General features: G+C 41.8%; 1 protein-coding gene across 1 annotated transcript in view; it reads right to left on the bottom strand.

Annotated features, from left to right (window-relative positions):
* The window catches only part of RGS22 (regulator of G protein signaling 22), a 165,325-nt gene that overhangs the window by 130,829 nt on the left and 14,261 nt on the right, over positions 1-20,235 (bottom strand). Inside the window, exons 3-4 of the mRNA XM_089666422.1 lie at positions 11,229-11,291; positions 4,171-4,389 (exon numbers count right to left, since the gene is read on the bottom strand). Coding sequence (XP_089522548.1) covers positions 4,171-4,389; positions 11,229-11,291 — 282 coding nt within the window. The remainder of the gene's footprint in view (positions 1-4,170; positions 4,390-11,228; positions 11,292-20,235) is intronic.

The raw sequence follows: 20,235 nt of genomic DNA, 5'->3' as shown, positions 1-20,235 counted from the left end.
CCAGGCGTACCCCCTTGCTGTCTCCAAAGAATAAGAAGAGTCGACTGCAGTATGCCAAAAGCCATGTGGACAAACCACAAAAGTTGTGGGATAGTGTTCTGTGGACTGATGAAACAAAATTAGAACTGTTTGGGCCCATGGATCAACGCTATGTTTGGAGGAGGAAGAACAAGGCCTATGATGAAAAGAACACCTTGCCTACTGTGAAGCATGGTGGAGGGTCAATCATGCTTTGGGGCTGTTTTGCTTCTGCAGGTACAGGGAAGCTTCAGCGTGTGCAAGGTACCATGAATTCTCTTCAGTACCAGGAGATATTGGATGGAAACGTGATGCAGTCCGTCACACACCTGAGGCTTGGGAGACGTTGGACCTTTCAACAGGACAATGATCCCAAGCATACCTCCAAGTCCACTAGAGCATGGTTGCAGAGGAAAGGCTGGAACATTTTGGAGTGGCCATCGCAGTCACCAGACTTAAATCCGATTGAGAACCTCTGGTGGGACTTAAAGAAAGCAGTTGCAGTGCGCAAGCCTAAGAATGTGACTGAACTGGAGGCCTTTGCCCATGAAGAATGGGCGAAGATACCCGTAGATCGCTGCAAGACACTTGTGTCAAGCTATGCTTCACGTTTAAAAGCTGTTATAACTGTAAAAGGATGCTGTACTAAGTACTAAGATTGAATGTCACTTGGGGGTTGAATAAAACTGATAATGCTGTGAGCACAGAAAAGACATTTGTGGTTATTTCATTATAACTGTTATGTTATATTTGTCTGACCTACAAGTGCCTCTTTAATGTAAATGTAAGCAAGATGACTGAATGATCAAAAGCAATGTCAAACTGGCCAAAACACTCAATTTCAGTGGGGGTTGAATAATTTTGGACACAACTGTACATGCAATAGTAAGTGGCAAGTATGTTCTATTACTAATAGGCAGCCCATATGTCGCAGGCCAGTCCAGAGACCTTTAATCACGATGGCAGACAACAGTGTTATTGCGTGCATGGAACAGCATGTGGTGATGAAGTTTCTTGTAAAGAAAGGCATAAAACCCGCAGATATCTACAGAAGACTTCAAGCACAGTACAGTGGTGAGACACTCAGCCACAGTAAGACGTTTGAATGGTGTAAATGTTTCAAAGATGACCATACGCCTGTTAGTGACGATCCCGGATATTGTGGTTCCCAGCCCACAGTAGCCAATCCTGTGAACACACAGTGTGTGGAACCCCTGATCCTGGAGAATAGATGTATGAACCGTAGTGAAATTTTACAAGAGAAGAATATTTTATTTCAGCACTGATGACTAAGTGAAGCTGGCTGTTCTAGGATGATTCAGGCGTACTGATAAATCTTTCTGTGCCAAAGCTTTCCAGGCAATAGTTAACCACTAGCCTACAGGACACTTATACCCCCTTTCTGCCCAGGCCAATTTCCAGCTTTCAGCGCTGGTGCACTTTGAATGATAATTGCGTGGTCATGCAACACTGTTCCCATATGAAATGTTTATCATTTTTTTTGACAGGTAGAGCTTTATTTTGGTGGTATTTAATCACCTCTGGGTTTTTTATTTTTTCTTAAACAAACCAAAAACCACTGAAAAGTTTGAAAAAAGTTTTTTGCTTAGTTTTTGTTATAACATTTTGTAAATAAGTGATTTTTCTCCTTCACTGATGCTAACGAGGCTGCAGTGATGGGCACTGATAGGCTGCACTGATGGACACTGATAGGTGGCACTGATGGGCACTGATGAGGAGGCACTGGTAGGTGGCACTGATGGGCATTGACAGGCATCACTGATGGGCACTGAAAGGCAGCACTCATATATGGCAATGATAGGCAGCACAGATAGGTGGCACTGACTGGCACTGATAGGCGGCACTGACTGGCACTGTTAGGTAGCACTGATAGGCAGTACTGACGGGCACTGATGCACACGGATAGGCGGCACTGATGCACACGGATAGGCGGCACTGACTAGCATTGATAGGTGGCACTGAATGGCACTGATGGGTGACACTGAAAGGCAGCTCAGATGGGCACTGATATGTGGCACTGAAATGCGGCACTGATGGGCACTGGCAGGTGGCATGGATGAGCACTGAGAGCTGGCACTGATGGACACTGACAGGTGGTGCTGCTGAGGCTACATTGATCATCAGGGCACACTGATCATCAGTGTTCTGATGATCTGTGTAGATGTCCCCTCCGAGGAATGCCGATTAGCGGCTCTCCTCTCCTCTCTCAGCGTGACAGCTCGAGAGGAGAGAAATGCCGATAACCCGCATTTCCCTGTTTACATGTGATTAGCTGTGATTGGACACAGCTGATCACATGACCAAGCTGACATCTTCGGCTCTTTCCGTGGATTGGTGATCCGCTGTGTCCCAGGGACACAGCGCACCGCTGATCGCCGCGCTGCGCACTCCGGGAGCCGCGAATGCACGGTTAGAATAGGAGGATGTCATATGACGTCCTCCCAGAACAAGAGAACCACCTTGCATCCGTCATATTACTATATGGCGGGTGGGAGGTGGTAAAACACTGGGATAGGTGTATAAATGTAGCAGGGAAGTAAGTAAAAAAAATAAATGCAGTTTCCACTCCTTGAAATTTGGTCTTTTATTATATACACTCAAAAATCCCAGTTTGACTTGAATGCCCCCTCCTATGTTATAATATATATTCCTGGTACTGTATACCCAAAAACATTTTTAATTCAACTTCAGTTTTAAATAAGCAATTATAGATATCTGCACATCATTTGCTTTTATAAATTGTCATTAAATAAGTACCTTTGTATGATTTGGGAATAGCAATGCTTCTTGCAATGACTAAGCTAAGTGGTGTTCAACAAAGATTATATTAAATGGAATTCTATTTGGGTATTAGGTGAACCTTTCTGTATAACTGGGTTAGTAGAACAGGTATGTCCGATTGCACTAATCCTATGGGTTCTTCTTTCAGCACTTTGGTAAAGAAAGGTGTAACTTTTTGTTGTGGAACATACAATGTGTCCAGTTTATAAATAGTGACTAAAAGGATTATCACAAACAAGCATCTAGGCAACGGCAGATTACCAATATTGGCCACACACAGAGATCTAGGCTATAACTACGAGCTGTGAGAGTGCTGAGTGTGCTACCAAAGTGAAATACACCGGAATACTTCACTTAACTGTTTATTGATAACTTCAAAAGGAAAAAAACGATTAGCCTACCTGGAAACACACAAACCACCAAGCAGGATCATATGAATGTGCAAATTTAGGATAATCTGATCTGATCACCTGTCTTCGGAATCAATTCACTCATCAATACTTAATATATAGTTGATAAGATATCAGTCTTTTTTTGTCATATTTTTGTTTTGTTGTTTTTTATAAATGTATTAAATAGTTTCTTGCTATTACAATTGTTTAAAGGCATAATAGTAAAGTGTACCTATACAAAAATAAAGTGTACCTATACAAAAAGCATTAGAAACATTACAAGCAGCCACGGTTCAGAATCAACAGATTACTGACTAAAGGAATTGGGGTGGACTGGTATAATAAAGTAATGCCTGCAGTTGAATCTGAAGTACTGAGAATGTAGGTTGACTCCTTCTTAAGTATTTACTTTTAAATCTGATTGAAGTGTATCATTAAAGCCCAAATAAACTTTTTGGTGAAATAGAAATCCGCTGCATTACAGGTGTATTAAACAAAAGGTGTGTAAACAGTTCTTTTTCTTTGTAAAGCAGCCACAGCCTGAGTAGAAAAGTCTATTTCCTGCCAGCATGCTGCAAAGAAGTAGTCTTGCTCTCTGTATAGAAGCATTCGTCTTTCTGCAGAGGTCCAGCAACCATAACCCCCACCCAGAGCTCTCCAATAAGTAAAGTTTATGCTCCTTGATGATTGGAGAGTACTGGCTCTGTAGCAGTTGGCGTGTCAGACGTCTGTAGAGAGAATACTGCCTTCACACAGGGAGGAAGGGTCCTTCTCTACAACATACTGGCAGGGGACGGGCCTTTCTACTCATGCTGTAACTGCTTTTTAAAGAAAATGAACTGTACAACTTTTCACACCTGGAAATGATTCACCTGGAATGTATTTAGCTGATTTAACGGTGGAGTTGAATTGAGCTTTAATGTGAGACAGTAGACAGTGCACAATGAATATGGCTTACCAAAATATTATACGTTTTATCAATGTTCAGCTGTAAATCATTAACAGAGGAATTTTTGGATTTATATCCAGTGATGCTTCTTGTGACATCGTAGATGGGGTTTGGGGGCTGATACTCCTGCAACAATTGTTTAATCTGATGGTTCAGCTGATCTGGAAAGTTGCTGATTACTTCAAAAATCCCATACGTTTTGTTGAATTTGATAGCTTCAGTGAATGTCTGTAAAAAGAGTGACACCTATAAATATTTGTATATAAAAAAATATGTATAGCAAAAGAGAGAGAAATAGAAAAACAGGAAGAGAAAGAGAGAGAGGTAGAGAAGGAACACTGTATTTTAATCTTATTATAACACTTGTGTTTATTTTTGGTAGCAATCTTTCATTTTATAATGGGGAAAGAGATGTAGAGCTACCCAGGGGCAGACTGACAACTCATGGGCCCCCCGGGCAATAGGGGATAATGGGGCCCCTGTATCCTTGCCCAAACTCAAAAAAGCCTATGAAAAAGGTACCAGGATCATCTCATGGGGCCCCCTACTGACCCCGGGCCCTCGGGCAGTGCCCGAGTTTACAAATGGTCAGTCCGCCCCTGGAGCTAACCATTTTCTCACTTTCTAGCATTTAATTCTCACTTGGTTATAACAGAAACCCTGTTACACGGAGGCCTCATGCAGACTTGGGATTTTGTAAATGCTTTTCTCCTTGCAGGAAAAAAGCAGCTTCAAAAACCTGCCTACGTTGCATTTAGAATTGTCAAACGCTTGCACGTTTATTAACCACTTGCCTACCAGGCACTTATACCCCCTTCCTTACCAAGCCAATTTTCAGCTTTCAGCGCTGCCGCACTTTGATTGACAATTGCGCGGTCATGCAACATTGTACCCATATGAAATTTTGATCTTTTTTTTCTCACAAATAGAGCTTTCTTTTGGTGGTATTTAATCGCCACTGGGCGCTTTACTTTTTGCACTATAAATTAAAAAAGTGCAAAAAATTTGAAAAAAAAAAGTTTATTTGTTTCTTTTATAAAATTTTTCAAACAGGTATTTTTTCTCCTTCACTGATTTGCGTTGATGAGGCGGCACTGATGGGCACTGATAGGCGGCACTGATGGGCACTGATAGGCAGCACTAAAGGGCACTGATAGGCAGTACTAATGAGGTGGCACGGATAGGCGGCACTGATAGACAGCACTAATTAGGGGTCACCGATAGGCGGCACTGATATGCAGCACTGATAGGCGGCACTGATAGGTGACACTGATGATGGGTACTGATAGACGGCACTGACTGGCATCACTTCTGGGCACTGACTGGCGGCACTGACTGGCACAACCCCTGGGCACTGACTGGTGGCACTGACTGGCAGCACTGCTGGGTGGCACTGGTGGGTGGCACTGGTGGGCAGCACTGGTGGGTGGGCACAGGTGGGTGGCACTGGTGGGCACAGGTGGGTGGGCACAGGTGGGCGGCACTGCTGGGCACATGTAGGTGGCACTTCTGGGCACAGGTAGGTGGCACTGCAGAGTGGCACAGGTGGGTGCACTGCTGGGCACAGGTGGGGGCACTGCTGGGCACAGGTGGGGGCACTGCTGGGAACGGGTGGGCGGGGCTAGTGGGCGCACTGCTGGGCGGAACTTGCGGGTGTCACTGCTGGGCACCGATCATCAGGGCACTGATCATCAGTGCCCTGATGATCGGTGCCGATCCCCGCTCTGACAACTGCCGGTTCTCGGCAGTACTTTCCTCACGATCTGACAGCGTGAGGAAAGTGCAGCCGAGAACCGGCACTTGCCTTTCCCTGTGATCAGCGTGTCATTGGACACCGCTGATCACGTGGTAAAAGGCCGGTGGGATCGGCCTTTCACCACATCATGTGATCAGCTGTGTCCGTAGGACACAGCGATCACGGAGATCGCCGGGTGCGCGCCCCCTGGGGCGCGCAGGAGAGCGCGTTCTGGGAGGACGTCATATGACGTCCACTCAGAACTGGCCGGCCGCGGTGAAGCCGTCATTCGGCTATGCGCGGTCGGCAAGAGGTTAATTTATTCGGCCAAAATATTACATTTATTCTGGCCATAGAAGTGAATAATTGCTCAAGTGCTAAATGCGCCTAGCGCTTAAGCAGATTTAGACACATTTAGACATGTTTAGGTGTGTTTTGTCGTTTCCTTCAGCCAAAATGCTCCTCTTTTGGACACACAAGTGATGTTTTTTTTTCCAACCTCTAAATGCCCCTGCCTTTAAACTCCTGTAAACTCCTAAGTGTGCATGGGCTCAGAGGCTAACATAGAGGGGCATTTAGAAGCAGAAAAAAAATTATTGTAAAACAGGTTTGGAGCTCAAGCGTGCATGAGGCCTAAAAGCAAGCATTCGACTTTTTCCTATTGAAAAAACATGAATCCAAAAAGGGTTATTTTACTTATGTCGTAGAAAATGTTTACTTAGAAAAGTGAAAGTTCACTTAGCATAGTAAGCAAAGTTAACCTGACGTCAATGTCCCATGACTTGAAAGAAAAATTTCTGCTTTTGCAATTTAATTTGTTCAACTCTATATTGGAGGTAAATACATCTTCACCGTATTCACTTTACTAAATGATCTGTATAGAAGGTCTTCCAAGACCAGTATTAGCCAATAGACATCATCTGATCTGATAATCTGGTAAAACTGAAGCAACCATCTTCCATGTCAGTTTTCCACTAAAAGTATATTGGACTATCACTTTAACCACTTGCCACTGTCCAGGCCAGTTTTCAGCTTTCAATGCTGTCACACTTTGAATGACAATTGCATGGTCATACAACACTATACCCATATGAACTTTTTAGCATTTTATTCACACAAATAAAGCTTTCTTTTGGTGGTATTTAATCCCAACTGGGTTTTTTTTGCACTATATACAAAAAAAGAGCAAAGATTTTGAAAAAAAAACAAAAAGAGTTTTCTTTGTTTCAAATATAAAATTTAGCAAACAGGTAATTTTTCTACTTTACTGATGTGCATTGATGAGGCTGCACTGATAGGCAGCACTGATGGGCAGCACTAATGGGCTCTGTGACAGCATGACAAAAGTACTGCTGATAACCAGAAAGTGTATTTACATAGTGGTCAGCTGTGATTGGTCACAGCTGATCACATGGCAAAAGGCCACTGTGATTGGCCTTTTACCATGTCATGTGATCAGCTGTGTCCAAAAGACACAGTGATCACAGACAGTATCGGGTGCACGCCACTGGGGGTGTGCAGGGGCTCACACTGGGAGGACATCATATGACTCCCTCCCAGAACTGGACTACTGTGCTGTAGTCGTCATTTGACTATAGCACATTAGTAAAGTGGTTAAGTCACTGTCATTAAGAAAAGAAAACAGAATGTAAAAATGTTCCTCCTGCAGCCGCTGAAAGCTGGCTTCTCCTTCTCTCCCTGCTACCAGCATTCAGCTGCTGCAGGAGGAAAATGTTCATTATGCTAAGAACATTATGTTCTATGTGATCTTGTCAGAGCCTGTTTTGTGGCATACTGCATGCTCCATTTACAGAGGCTGCAGAGTACCATAAGCTACTGTAGTACTACTTCCTTTACTCCTTGCAAAAGATAATCTGTCACATGTTTATTTGGCAGGATGTTTGTTAATCCTGTGAATCACAACCATTCACCGTTGCATCCAAACAGAAGGAACTACTACTTTAAAACAAGATTTGGTAACTACTACTTTAGAACTTCTATTGGGAACTATAGCTTAAGAACAGATATTGGTAACTAACACCTTAATAAAAAGGAATTAGGAACTGCAGGAAGTGGGACTCAATTCTCCAATTCTGCTGCATGGTACAGGTGGTGCTGTCTTTCTGGAGCATGTGGAAACGGCTTGGTGAATTTATGCCAGAAGTTGCAGGAAATGGGACTGATCTGAGGCCTGAAGGAACAGGAACTGGGGATGATCTGGGTTGTAAAAATGCAGGAATTGGGGTGAACTGAGGTCTGGAGGTGCAGGAATTGGGGCTGATCTGAGGCTTGAGGTACAGGAATTGAGGCTGATCTGAGGTCTGGAGGTGCAAGGATTGGGGCTGATCTGAGAACTGGAGATGCAGGAATTGGGGCTGATCTGAAGTTTGGAGGTATGAGAATTGGGGTGATTTGAGGTATGAAGGTGCAGGAATTGTGATCAGAGTTCTGAGGGATCAAGAATTGGGGCTTATCTGAGGCCTGAAAGAAGCAGGAATTGTCACTGGAGAATGGGGTGTGAAGGTGCAGAAATTGGGGTTGATCTGGGGCCTGGAGGTGCAGAAATTGGGGCTGATCTGAAGTCTGGAGGTGCAGGGATTGGGGCTGATCTGAGGTGTGAAACTTCAGGAATTGGGGCTGATCTGGGGTGTGAAAGTGCAGGTATTGGTGTGATCTGATGGGTAAAGGTGCGGGAATTTGTGTGATCTGATGGGTAAAGGTGCGGGAATTTGTGTGATCTGAGGTGGAAAGGTGAAGGAATTGGAGTGATAGGAGGTGTGAAGGTGCAGGAACTAGGGTGATCTGAGGTGTGAAGGTGCAGGAACTGGGGTGATCTGAGGTGTGAAGGTGCAGGAACTGGGGTGATCTGAGGTGTGAAGGTGCAGGATTTGGGTTGATGCGAGGTGTGAAGGTGCAGGAATGAGGGCTGATTTAGGGTCTGAAGGTGCAGAGATTGGGTTTGATCTGAGAGAACTTTATTAAGGTGACCACTATCACCTCACACTTCCATTTCCAACTGTATATTTCGCAGAAATACTCAGTTGACATATTCATTTCAACCTTACCATACTTGCCTTACAGCACATGTGTTCTGGAAAAGGGATAAGTTACTATTTACCATCCTTGAAAGCACAATGCTTTATTATTACTATTCAAATAGTTTACAGCATTTACTGTATAACAATTCCTTTTCATGATTGAGTGTGTAAAGATGACATTTTTTATATAATTGGCACTCTCAATTTCTTCAAAAACATTTTTCGGCACACCATGCTCAAAAGGTTGCCTACCCCTGAGCTAAACTACTGTATATCTAAACCAAAAAACAAAAATTTTAATGTTGCAGTTTTCTAGTCCTTGGTGTGGTGGCTGCATTTTTAAGCTCCTTTTGAATAATTTTCACCTAGTGTTCCTGTAGATAATACACTTGCTGTCCGCAGGTGGCTGCCACTCCTTCACTGATCTATGGAGGGGGTCATGGTTTTCACCAGGGCTGCTCTACTGTTATGGATGCCACACATGTCTGTATTTCTTCACCTCCATTACATGGGGGCAGGGCAATTGGTAGATTACAGAAGATGGCTAGAAAGGAAGATATTCTTCTGTGCAGCTCACATGAATTGGAAAGGACAAGGCATTTCTGACAAGATCAACCGGGAAATCTTTGTATTAGCTGAAAATTGTAATAGCTTGAAAAATAACACAAGGGAGCCAGGTTAGGTTTAGTTATCCTAAAAAAATAATCAAAATTTCTATTTTGGATAAAGTAGGGAATAGTTCAATAGCTCATTTGAAACCAAATCCCTTTGTCCCTTGTGCAGACTAAGTTATACAAAATTTACTATTTTACTACCAACAGTGTTATGTTGCACTACATTATTTATTTGTACTGCATTTGTTGTTTTGAAAAGCCAACATAAAGGAAAAATAGAGGCCCAAAAAGCACTTTTTTTTGTTTAGCCAATCACTTTCTGCATATTAGATCTTTGCGGTCCATTTAGCTGGGCCATGTCCTTTGCCTAACTGTGTTCCCTTGGCTAAATTTGCTTCATGCCTTCTTAGACAGTTGTCACTAGAACACGTCCTCATTATAAGATACCCCCACCAAATTCCTGTTTTGGCGACCCAAAATTTTAGATTTTCCTATCTCTTTCAGCTCTAGTAACAGTGGTCCCCAGGACAAATATGAAGAGAATTTAAGTACCTGTAATAAATAACAAATAAATAAGAGTGAATGTTCCTAAAGTTGACAGAGACAGCAACAAAAAACTTGATGGAAGCTCGACCCTCATCACTCTATATACTAGAAATTGTTCTGGTTTTTGAGACACTTCCAGGGCTGTTTTGGATCTACTGTATATGTTGCGGGAACATGTGGCAATGCAAATTGCATGTGTTGATGCAATGTCAGTCATTATATGGCACCCTATCATACTAAGGCAATGTATATGTCTTGCAGTTCATTGGAAGGCGCAACAACACTCCATAGTGTGTGGTGTCAAAAATTGTGTGACACATCCGATTTTTGGGATGATTGGTGTATTGGCTGCCCAACATTTTCAAAGGGTAGCCCTAATTCAATGTACATTAATGCATAACTTACAATAATGCACTGAACAAATATAAACAAGGTGCTGAAAATGTGTTGCTGAAAAATTTGTAAATTCTGAAGGACCCTCTGCACACTGGTATATACCCTTTCAAGCAAACTATGCAACAAATAGGGATATTTGGTTCACACATATTGCAATACATGTTTAAGCTGGCCAACTGCGTCAAAGTAATCCCTCTATGGCCAGTCCTACTCTGCCCTGCCTACGCAAGTGCTACTGTTAGCATTGTGTCCACAGTAGCACTTGCGTAGGCAGGGCAGAGTAGGACTGGCCATAGAGGGATTACTTTGACGCAGTTGGCCAGCTTAAACATGTACTGCAATATGTGTGAACCAAATATCCCTATTTGTTGCATAGTTTGCTTGAAAGGGTATATACCAGTGTGCAGAGGGTCCTTCAGAATTTCTAGAGTTAATGTGGTTACACCCCTTTAGCACCTGATGGATAAATGCATGCACTAGCTGTATGGATTTGAGCACAGGGATCTCTTGTTTGCTGAAAAATGAGTGTCTACATTTACCCAGTAGACAGGGCAAGTCATCCTAAAGGGCACTAATTCCACCTTCACTCACCAGATCACTACCTAGAGCTTCTTGTGGTTGACTGAAAACAGTTTTTCATTTTCAGAGTACAGAAATTAATATGTGGCATGTCAATACTGGTATCACTGGGGACTGGAGATTAACATGTTACTGATTGCATGGTAAACAAACACTTACTGGAAGGCTGAGGAATTCATTGAAGTAATCCACAAGCAGATCATCTGTTACTAGGAAGTCCTCCTGTGCAAAGAACACAACAAGTGATGAAATCCAAGCCATGGAACTCAGAGTAAGAAGCAATTATAGAAAATGTCCACTCTTTTAGACTAGTTTGACAGCCCGTTAATCAATACCTGAATCCCCTATACCTTTTATGACGTAATTATCTGGACACACCTACCATGAATACGTTTCTGATCAAATTGCACTGATCTTTGCTGCAGTTTCAGGCTATTCCTTTCTGTGCTTCCATTAACTACTACCCCATTAACAACATCATCTGCTGAAATGCAGCAAATGCAAACGAATAACATTTTGATAAAATACAAAGATCACATGAGAAGTATATTAGCAGGTAAATCAGACTACAGTAGACCACACTCTTTGACGATGCAATGCTCATTCTGATTCAATCACTAATCACTGTAATGAATACAATACAATGTTCATATACCATTCTTTGTTCAATAGTATCAATTAATTTAAAAAGAGAGATGTTACACTGAGTAATAAAAACTAAATAACTTTAGAGTCTGTCAGACCCTTAGTTTTTATATAGGTTAAAGAAGAACTCTAGGAATGAGCTTAGTTTAAACAAGCCATTCTTAATCAGGGTTCCATGAATCCCTAGGGTACTACCCAGCAACTAGCAGTTCCTTGAGCTGTGTGTGATTGACCTGGTACCAATGCCACTTGTCAGAGCCAACAGCATTAACACCAATTATCTTTATAGCTGTCTGTAAGGGTGGCATTCTGACCACCACTGTAAGGGTTGTATTCTTTTAAATCAATGTTCTCCAAACTGTTGCCCAGGGGCCGAAATTGGCCCTTTGCTTGCCTTTATCCAGAACCTTGGGGAACTATTCCAAACTTACTCCATCAATGGGGCACCATTCCTCTCACTGATACCAACAATGTGGAACTATTGCTCCCACTGATACCAACAATTTAGCACTATTCCTCCTACTGATACCAACAATGTGGCACTATTGCTCCCACTGATACCAACAACCTGACACTATTCCCCCCACTGATACCAACAATGTAGCACTATTCCTCCCTCTGACACCAACAACGTGGTACTATTCCTCCCTCTGATACCAATGTGGCACTATTCCTCCCTCTGATACCAACAACGTAGCACTATTCCTCCTTCTGACACCAACAACGTGGTACTATTCCTCCCTCTGATACCAATGTGGCACTATTCCTCCCACTGATACCAACAATATGTCACTATTCCTCCCACTGATACCAACAATGTAGCATTATTCCTCCCACTGATACCAACAATGTGTCACTATTCCTCCCACTGATACCAACAATGTAGCATTATTCCTCCCAATGATACCAACAACGTGGCACTATTCTTCCTACTGATACCAACAACGTGGCACTATTCTTCCTACTGATACCAACAACGTGGCACTATTCCTCAAACCAACAGCATTAACACCAATTATCTTTATAGCTGTCTGGAAAGGTGGCATTCTGACCACCAGTATAAGGGTTGCATTCTTTTAAACCAGTGGTCTCCAAACTTCAGCCCAGGGGCAGAAACTGGCCCTTTGCTTGCCTTTAACAGATCTTGGAGAGCTATTCCTTCAACTGCCACCATCGATGGGGCACTATTCCAACAATGTAGCACTATTCCTCTCACTGATACCAACAACGTGGCACTGTTCCTCCCACTGATACCAACAATGTGGCACTATTCCTCCATGTAAAACCAATGATAGGGCCTTGTTTTATGTCATTGACGTCTGGACACTTTCTACTTTTACTTTTTTTTTAATGCTTCATTAAATGTATTTTTGCAAGCAGTGGAAGTACCTTAATTTGACTTGGCATCAGCATTTGTAGTCTTTGTAAAGAAAAGCTTAAACTGGGAGACTGAGAAGCAGCACAAGGCACCAATCAGCTGTGCTGCAGTGCTGATTTACTAACAAGGAACAGGTGAACAGAGAGGAGTGACAGATGAGCTCATCAATCTGCTGTTTCTCCTTTACTGTCCAGTCACAAGCTGGGAAAGAGGATGATACCTGCAAATGAAGCAACTGCTGCAGAGAAAAATCAGGCAGTCTGCCCTGCCAGAAAGGGCTATATTGTGTGACAGAGCTGTTTGAATTTCAGGACTGGATGGACATAAATTCACATCCTATAGCAGGTAGAATGGCTCCGATGTGTGAATTTCCTATGTGTATTTAGCTGTTTTCCTAGAGTTCAGTTTTACAACAAATCATGCTGACTATTATAGTTATGCAGGTAGAATTACTGTAAACAGTGCTGTGTGTCTAGTACACGCACAATCATTGTAACAATATAAAAGAAACTCTTCTGTATTAAGCTCACCTAGCAACATACACTTAACACATCCATGTCCTTCTAAAGCCTCAATATCACAGGATGTTTACTGTATTTTCTCATGTTCTGTCCCCCTCGCTATTGTACAGCGCTGAGCAAACCCTTTGGCGCTATATAAATACTGTATAATAATAATAATAATGTTTTTGAAGCAAAAGGAGTCCATGGGAGGTAAAAGCAACGCGAAAAATGTGTCTAAAGCTGCGTTTTTAACTCACTGTGTCCATGAGGCTTAATGTGCTAAAGAACAGAGATGATGTATATAATACATTGTTGAAACAATGTCTAAAACCAATGTGTTAAAAGCTGTTAATGTTAGATTTACACCCACACATGAAACGCATACAACGCAAACCTGGACATACACTATATTACCAAAAGTATTGGGACACCCCTCCAAATCATTGGATTCAGGTGTTCCAATCACCTCCATGGCCACAGGTATATAAAATCAAGCATCTAGGCATGCAGACTGCTTCTACAAACATTTGTGAAAGAATGGATCTCTCTCAGGAGCTCAGTGAATTCAAGCATGGTACCGTAATAGGTTGCCAACTGCAATAAGTTCATCTATGAAATTTCTTTGCTACTAAATATTCCACAGTCAACTGTTAGTGCTATTATAACAAAGTGGAAGCAACTGGGAACAACAGCAACTCAGCCATGAAGTGGTAGGCCACGTAAAATGAGTCTGGAGCGACAAATCACGCTTCTCTGTCTGGCAATCCGATGGACATGTCTGGGTTTGGCAGTTGCCAGGAGAACGGTACTTATCTGACTGCATTGTGTCATGTTTAAAGTTTGGTGGAGGGGGGATTATGGTGTGGGGTTTGGCTTGGCTGCTTAGTTCCAGTGAAGGGAACTCTTAAAATGTCAGCATACCAAGACATGCTGGACAATTTCATTCTCCCAACTTTGTGGGAATAGTTTGGGGATGGCCCCTTCCACTGCACACCAGTGTAAAGACATGGATGAGCGAGTCTGGGGTGGAGGAACTTGACTGGCCTGCACAGAGTCCTGACCTCAACCTGATAAAACACCTTTGGGATGAATTCGAGTGGAGACTGTGAGCCAGGCCTTCTTGTCCAACATCAGTGCCTGACCTCACAAATGTGCTTCTGGAAGAATGGTCAAACATTCCCAAAGACACACTCCTAAACCTTGTGGACAGCCTTCCCAGAAGAGTTGAAGCTGTTTATAGCTATAAAGGGTGGACTGGAATGCCATTAAAGTTTATGTGCATGTAAATGTAGGCGTACCAATACTTTTGGCAATATAGTGTACATCGGTCAGACCTTTAAACAACTAAGTACAGAATGAGGAAATTGTTTATCCTCACAATTACTGCTGAATATATCAGTGCTGAGACTTGAATGGGCCAGAATATTTCAGAATAGCTCTCAAGCCCAAACAAAGTAAATATTTTACCCAAAATAATATTAAAGTTGAAGTTTAGGTATGGCAGTTTTTACTTGGTCACATTGGTCCAGCTTGGAGCAATATAAGTATGCATGTGCCATGCCTGTAAGATTCCTGCGTATGCTGAAATAATTATAGTAGGCATTGCTGCAGATATCTTAGTGATCTCAACTAGCAGGAGGTCGCTTGCTCGCCATGGGTGCTATTCAGGGAACACTTTGTATTTTTTTAATTAAGTGTTCTTTAATTGGAAAAGGTGGGGCAGTAACATCATGATCTCCGCCTTGTCCAATCAGTGAACACAGTGCAGCCTCTCTGTATGGAATCCAGAAGCTTGCAGCAATCACAGGAGTAGTGGTGTTTATTACAGTGATTTTAACAGGGATCTCCCAGGTATAACACATACAAAGGGCATATATTTTACAGGTATAAAAAGGGATACTAACGTGGCAGTAATACACGCAGTAGTAAGTGGCAAGTGTGTCCTGTTACTGATAGGCGGTGAACATGTAGCAGGCCAGTCCAGAGACTTGATCAAGATGATAATCAAGATGGCAGACAACAGTGTTAGTGCATGCATGGAACAGTGTATGGTGAACGAAGGTGTAAAACCTTTGGATATCTACAGAAGACTTCAAGCACAGTACGGTAATGAGATGCTCAGCCGCAGTAAGACATTTGAATGATGTAAACATTTCAAAGATGACCGTACATCAGTCAGTGACGATCCCAGCCGTGGTGGTTCCCATCCCACAGCAGTCATTCCTGTGAACATTCAGCGCGTGGAACACCTGATCCTGGATAATCAACGTATAATCTGTTGTAAAACTACACAAGAGAAAAATCTTTCTGTGGGAACAGTGAACACAATGATGACGAAGTTTGGCTCTCTGATGTGGCTTCCCAATTGATTACGTCCTCCCATTTTATGCCCTAAATTATCTTACTCCTTAGCTGTCTGGGACAGGCTGCACATTTATAAATCTCTATCTTCTCCTCATAGCCCCTTAGCCCCTGTCTTCTGTAATCCTGAATTCATACCGGGGCTGACACCGCCTTTGTTTCAGTGGTGGATTAATTAGGGCCTTCTGTGTATTGAGGATTACCTGGATGGGGATCAACTGTACCCTCTACAACACTTTCAAGATAATCACCAGCTACCATCCAGTGAGACTTTTCGACATAATCAAATTGTGTCCTTTATACGATCCAAACTTAAGTTTTTGAAGGGACTCCTAACGCTTAATTCCTTTAAACTATCGTGTCAAGCTTCTGGAATGTTGAAAGGTCGAATATCCACTATCTATACATCCTTTACTGATCCAAAAACCAAACTTCCTTATATGGTTCATTGGGAACGGGACTTATATATCTCCCTAGAATTGGTTGACTGGCAGGACACTGCTTATGCTCTTTCCAAGATTTCTATCAATACAACACTAATAGAATCTAACTATAAAAACCTTCTACAATGGTACTTGGTTCCCACGCTCCTTGCAAAAATACATTCTACCGCATCGCCTTCCTGTTTTCAGCGCTGTGGGCAAATAGGAACCATGTACCACATCTGGTGGCAGTGCCCTGTGGTGTCTAGATTTTGGATCCGAATGTTCAATTTTATTTAGTCAGTGACAGGAGTGAATATCTGTAGGTTCCCAGAGGCAGCCCTTTTTCAAAAGTAGCCTGCAGGAATCCCCAAAAAATCAGTCAAACTGATCCTTTATATGATCCTGGCTGCAAGGATCACTATTGCTAAACATTGGAAGTGATCGGTGATGCCATTTGACTATGTTAAAATGAACTGAATTGGATCATGGTTAATGACAAGCTCACCTGCATTCTCAATAACAATATGTCGAAATTCGACAGGACTTGGGATACGTGGATTCAGTACCTCTCTGTCCCGTAGCGGGAACATTGCTGACCATCTTTTACTTTACTCTTTTTCTTATTCTCTTCTTTTCCCATTTCCTGCCATATTCTTTCTTCATACTTTTTTGTTGCCATTATTATCTTTTGATGTATTTGACTTTAGTACCTGACTGCTGTTTGGTCATGCTCAATCTTAACTATTTTTCATAGTGAAATATGTACTGGAACACTGTTCATTGTTGCTGTTTACCCATTTTATCTGTGAGCTACACCAGAGGGACTTCTTGGTCCCACATATACAGTTGTGTTCAAAATAATAGCAGTCAGACATCACTAACCTGATCAATCACTGTTTTTGGTAGAAATGATATTTCTACATGGCAAATAATTTACTAGCAGGTGTAGTAGAGTAATAGAAACCCAACAGACCCAACAGTCATGACATGCATGCTGCTGATTCTGTGTAATTGAATCGCTAATTGAAAGGGGCATGTTCAAAATAATAGCAGTGTGGAGTTCTATTAGTGAGGTCATTCATTTTTTGAAAAACAGGTGGCAATTATTGCCCTTATTTAAGGAAGGAAGGCAGCAAATGTTGTATATGCTGGTTACAGTGCATTTCTCTCTGAAATTCTGAGGAAAATGGGTCGTTCCAGACATTGTTCAGAAGAACAGCGTACCTTGATTAAAAAGTTGATTGGAGAGGGGAAAACATATAAAGAAGTGCAGAAAATGATAGGCTGTTCAGCTAAAATGATCGCAAATGCTTTAAGATGGCAACCAAAACCTGCAAGACGTGGAAGAAAGCGAAAAACTACCATTCGAATGGATAGAAGAATTGCCAAAATGGCAAGGACTCAGCCAACAATAAGCTCCAGGAAGATCAAAGAAGGTGTAAAGTTACCTGTGAGTACTGTTACAATTAGAAGATGCCTATGTGAAGCCAAGCTATCTGCAAGAAGCCCCCGCAAAGTCCCACTGTTGAAAAAAAGACGTGCTGAAGAGGTTACAACTTGCCAAAGAGCACATTGACTGGCCTAAAGAGAAATGGCGCAACATTTTGTGGACTGATGAATCTAAGATTGTTCTTTTTGGGTCTAGTGGGCGGAGACAGTTTGTCAGACGACCCCAAAACACTGAATTCAAGCCACAGTACACTGTGAAGACAGTAAAGCATGGTTGCGCAAGCATCATGATATGGGGATGTTTCTCATACTACGGTGCTGGGCCTATTTATCGCATACCAGGGATCATGGATCAGTTTGAATACATCAGAATACTTGAAGAGGTCATGCTGCCTTATGCTGAAGAGGAAATTCCCTTGAAATGGGTGTTCCAACAAGACAACGACCCCAAACACACCAGTAAACATGCAACATCTTGGTTCCAGGCCAACAAGATTGACGTTATGGAGTGGCCAGCCCAATCCCCGAATCTTAATCCAATAGAAAACTTGTGGGGTGACATCAAAAATGCAGTTTCTGAGGCAAAACCAAGAAATAGAGAAGAACTGTGGAATGTAGTCCAATCATCCTGGGCTGGAATACCTGTTCACGGGTGCCAGAAGTTGGTTGACTCCATGCAACACAGATGTACAGCAGTTCTCAGAAACAGTGCTTATACAACTAAATATTCATTAATTGATTCAAAGGAAAGCAAAATCTTCAAACATTTTTCAGTTTATATAGTGAATGTTTGAGTTTGTAAAGAAGAATACAAACACTGCTATTTTTTGGAACAGTCTAATATTCACTTTTCTTCAATTTTTTTAGAGGAACAACACAAAAGTGATATATTTTTCTTCATGTTTTGATTTGGAATAGAATGTGTAGTGTTCCCAATGCATTTCTGTGTATGGAAATAAAAGCTATTAGAAGGATTTTGAGTCTTTGTTCACTTTTTTCAACACACTATTATTTTGAACACAATTGTATATGAAGCTTCCAACACAGGTGTTTTGCCTTGACACACTCTTTTTAAAGCACATGTCAAAAAGCACCCAGAAATAAGTCCAGATCTCAATCTCATAGAGCACCTGCAGAGAGATATCAAAACAGCAGTTGGGAAAAGGAACCCTTCCAATCTGAGAGACCTGGAGCAGTTGGTGAAAGAAGAGTGCTCCAAAATTCCAGTAGAGAGGTGTAAGAAACTCTTTGATGGTTTCAGCTATTTTTTCCAAGGGGTGTGCTACCAAATATTAAATTTGGGGTTTTTCGTGAAATGTCAGATTTGGCTTTTTGTTTTTCCACTTTTTTTGTGTCATACCAATACAAACCAAAGAAATAAACATGAGAATGCCTAAACATTTGTAACTGCAACAATTTTCTGGGCAAAGTGGTGCATCATCTGACAGAAATGCAGGGGTAACAGTATTTTTGACCATGACTGTATATATACATACACACATATTATATATTAATAATAAAATACAGCACTTTATCACTCTATACAAACCTCAATGATATGTGCAAAAAATGCTTTGGTACAAAGTCCTAAGTGACAAATATTAATAAAAATCAATACAATTAATACAGAGTGTAATAAATAATAATCATTAAAACAAGGTACAAGTAGCATATCAAAGTTGTTTCTTTTGCTAACAGTTTATGTGCAAACAAAAGGCTTATAACTAGAGATGAGCGAATCGAACATGACGAAGTGGAATTCGTTTCGAATATTAGGAAAAATTCGATTCGCGCCGAATCCGAAAATTAGCAAACTTCGGATGCATGAATCGAATTTTCCCCGATCGGCCGATTTTCATCCCTTCTACAGCCGGCAAAAAGTGTCCCTGCAGAGAGCTCCGCTATTTCTGACAGTTCTCTGACAGTTCCTTCACATTTACAGCGGTTGAAACATTGTATCTATTTGTTTCCATTTAGGATACAGATGTTTTTATTCGGAAACAAATAGATACAATGTTTCAACCGCTGTAAATGTGAAGGAACTGTCAGAGAACTGTCAGAAATAGCGGAGCTCTCTGCAGATACACTTTTTGCTGGACTGGAATTCTTCTTATTTTCATCCTACTTCTTCTTCTTCATCCTCATCCTCTTCTTCTTCTTCATCCTCATCCTCTTCTTCTTCTTCATCCTCATCCTCTTCTTCTTCTTCATCCTCATTCTCTTCTTCTTCATCCTCATCCTCTTCTTCTTCTTCATCCTCATCCTCTTCTTCTTCTTCTTCCTCATCCTCTTCTTCTTCATCCTCCTTCTCATCCTCTTCTTCTTCTTCTTCTTCTTCCTCACCATCATCCTCTTCTTCTTCTTCTTCTTCATCATCCTCATCCTCTTCTTCATCCTCATCCTCT

This window comes from Staurois parvus, unplaced genomic scaffold (genome assembly GCF_062004578.1).
Source record: "Staurois parvus isolate SC_StPar_1 unplaced genomic scaffold, SC_StPar_1.0 ptg000052l, whole genome shotgun sequence".
NCBI classification, from domain to species: domain Eukaryota; kingdom Metazoa; phylum Chordata; class Amphibia; order Anura; family Ranidae; genus Staurois; species Staurois parvus.
The sequence above is the reverse complement of the archived record's forward strand: the minus strand, read 5'-3'. Positions and strand labels throughout refer to the sequence as shown.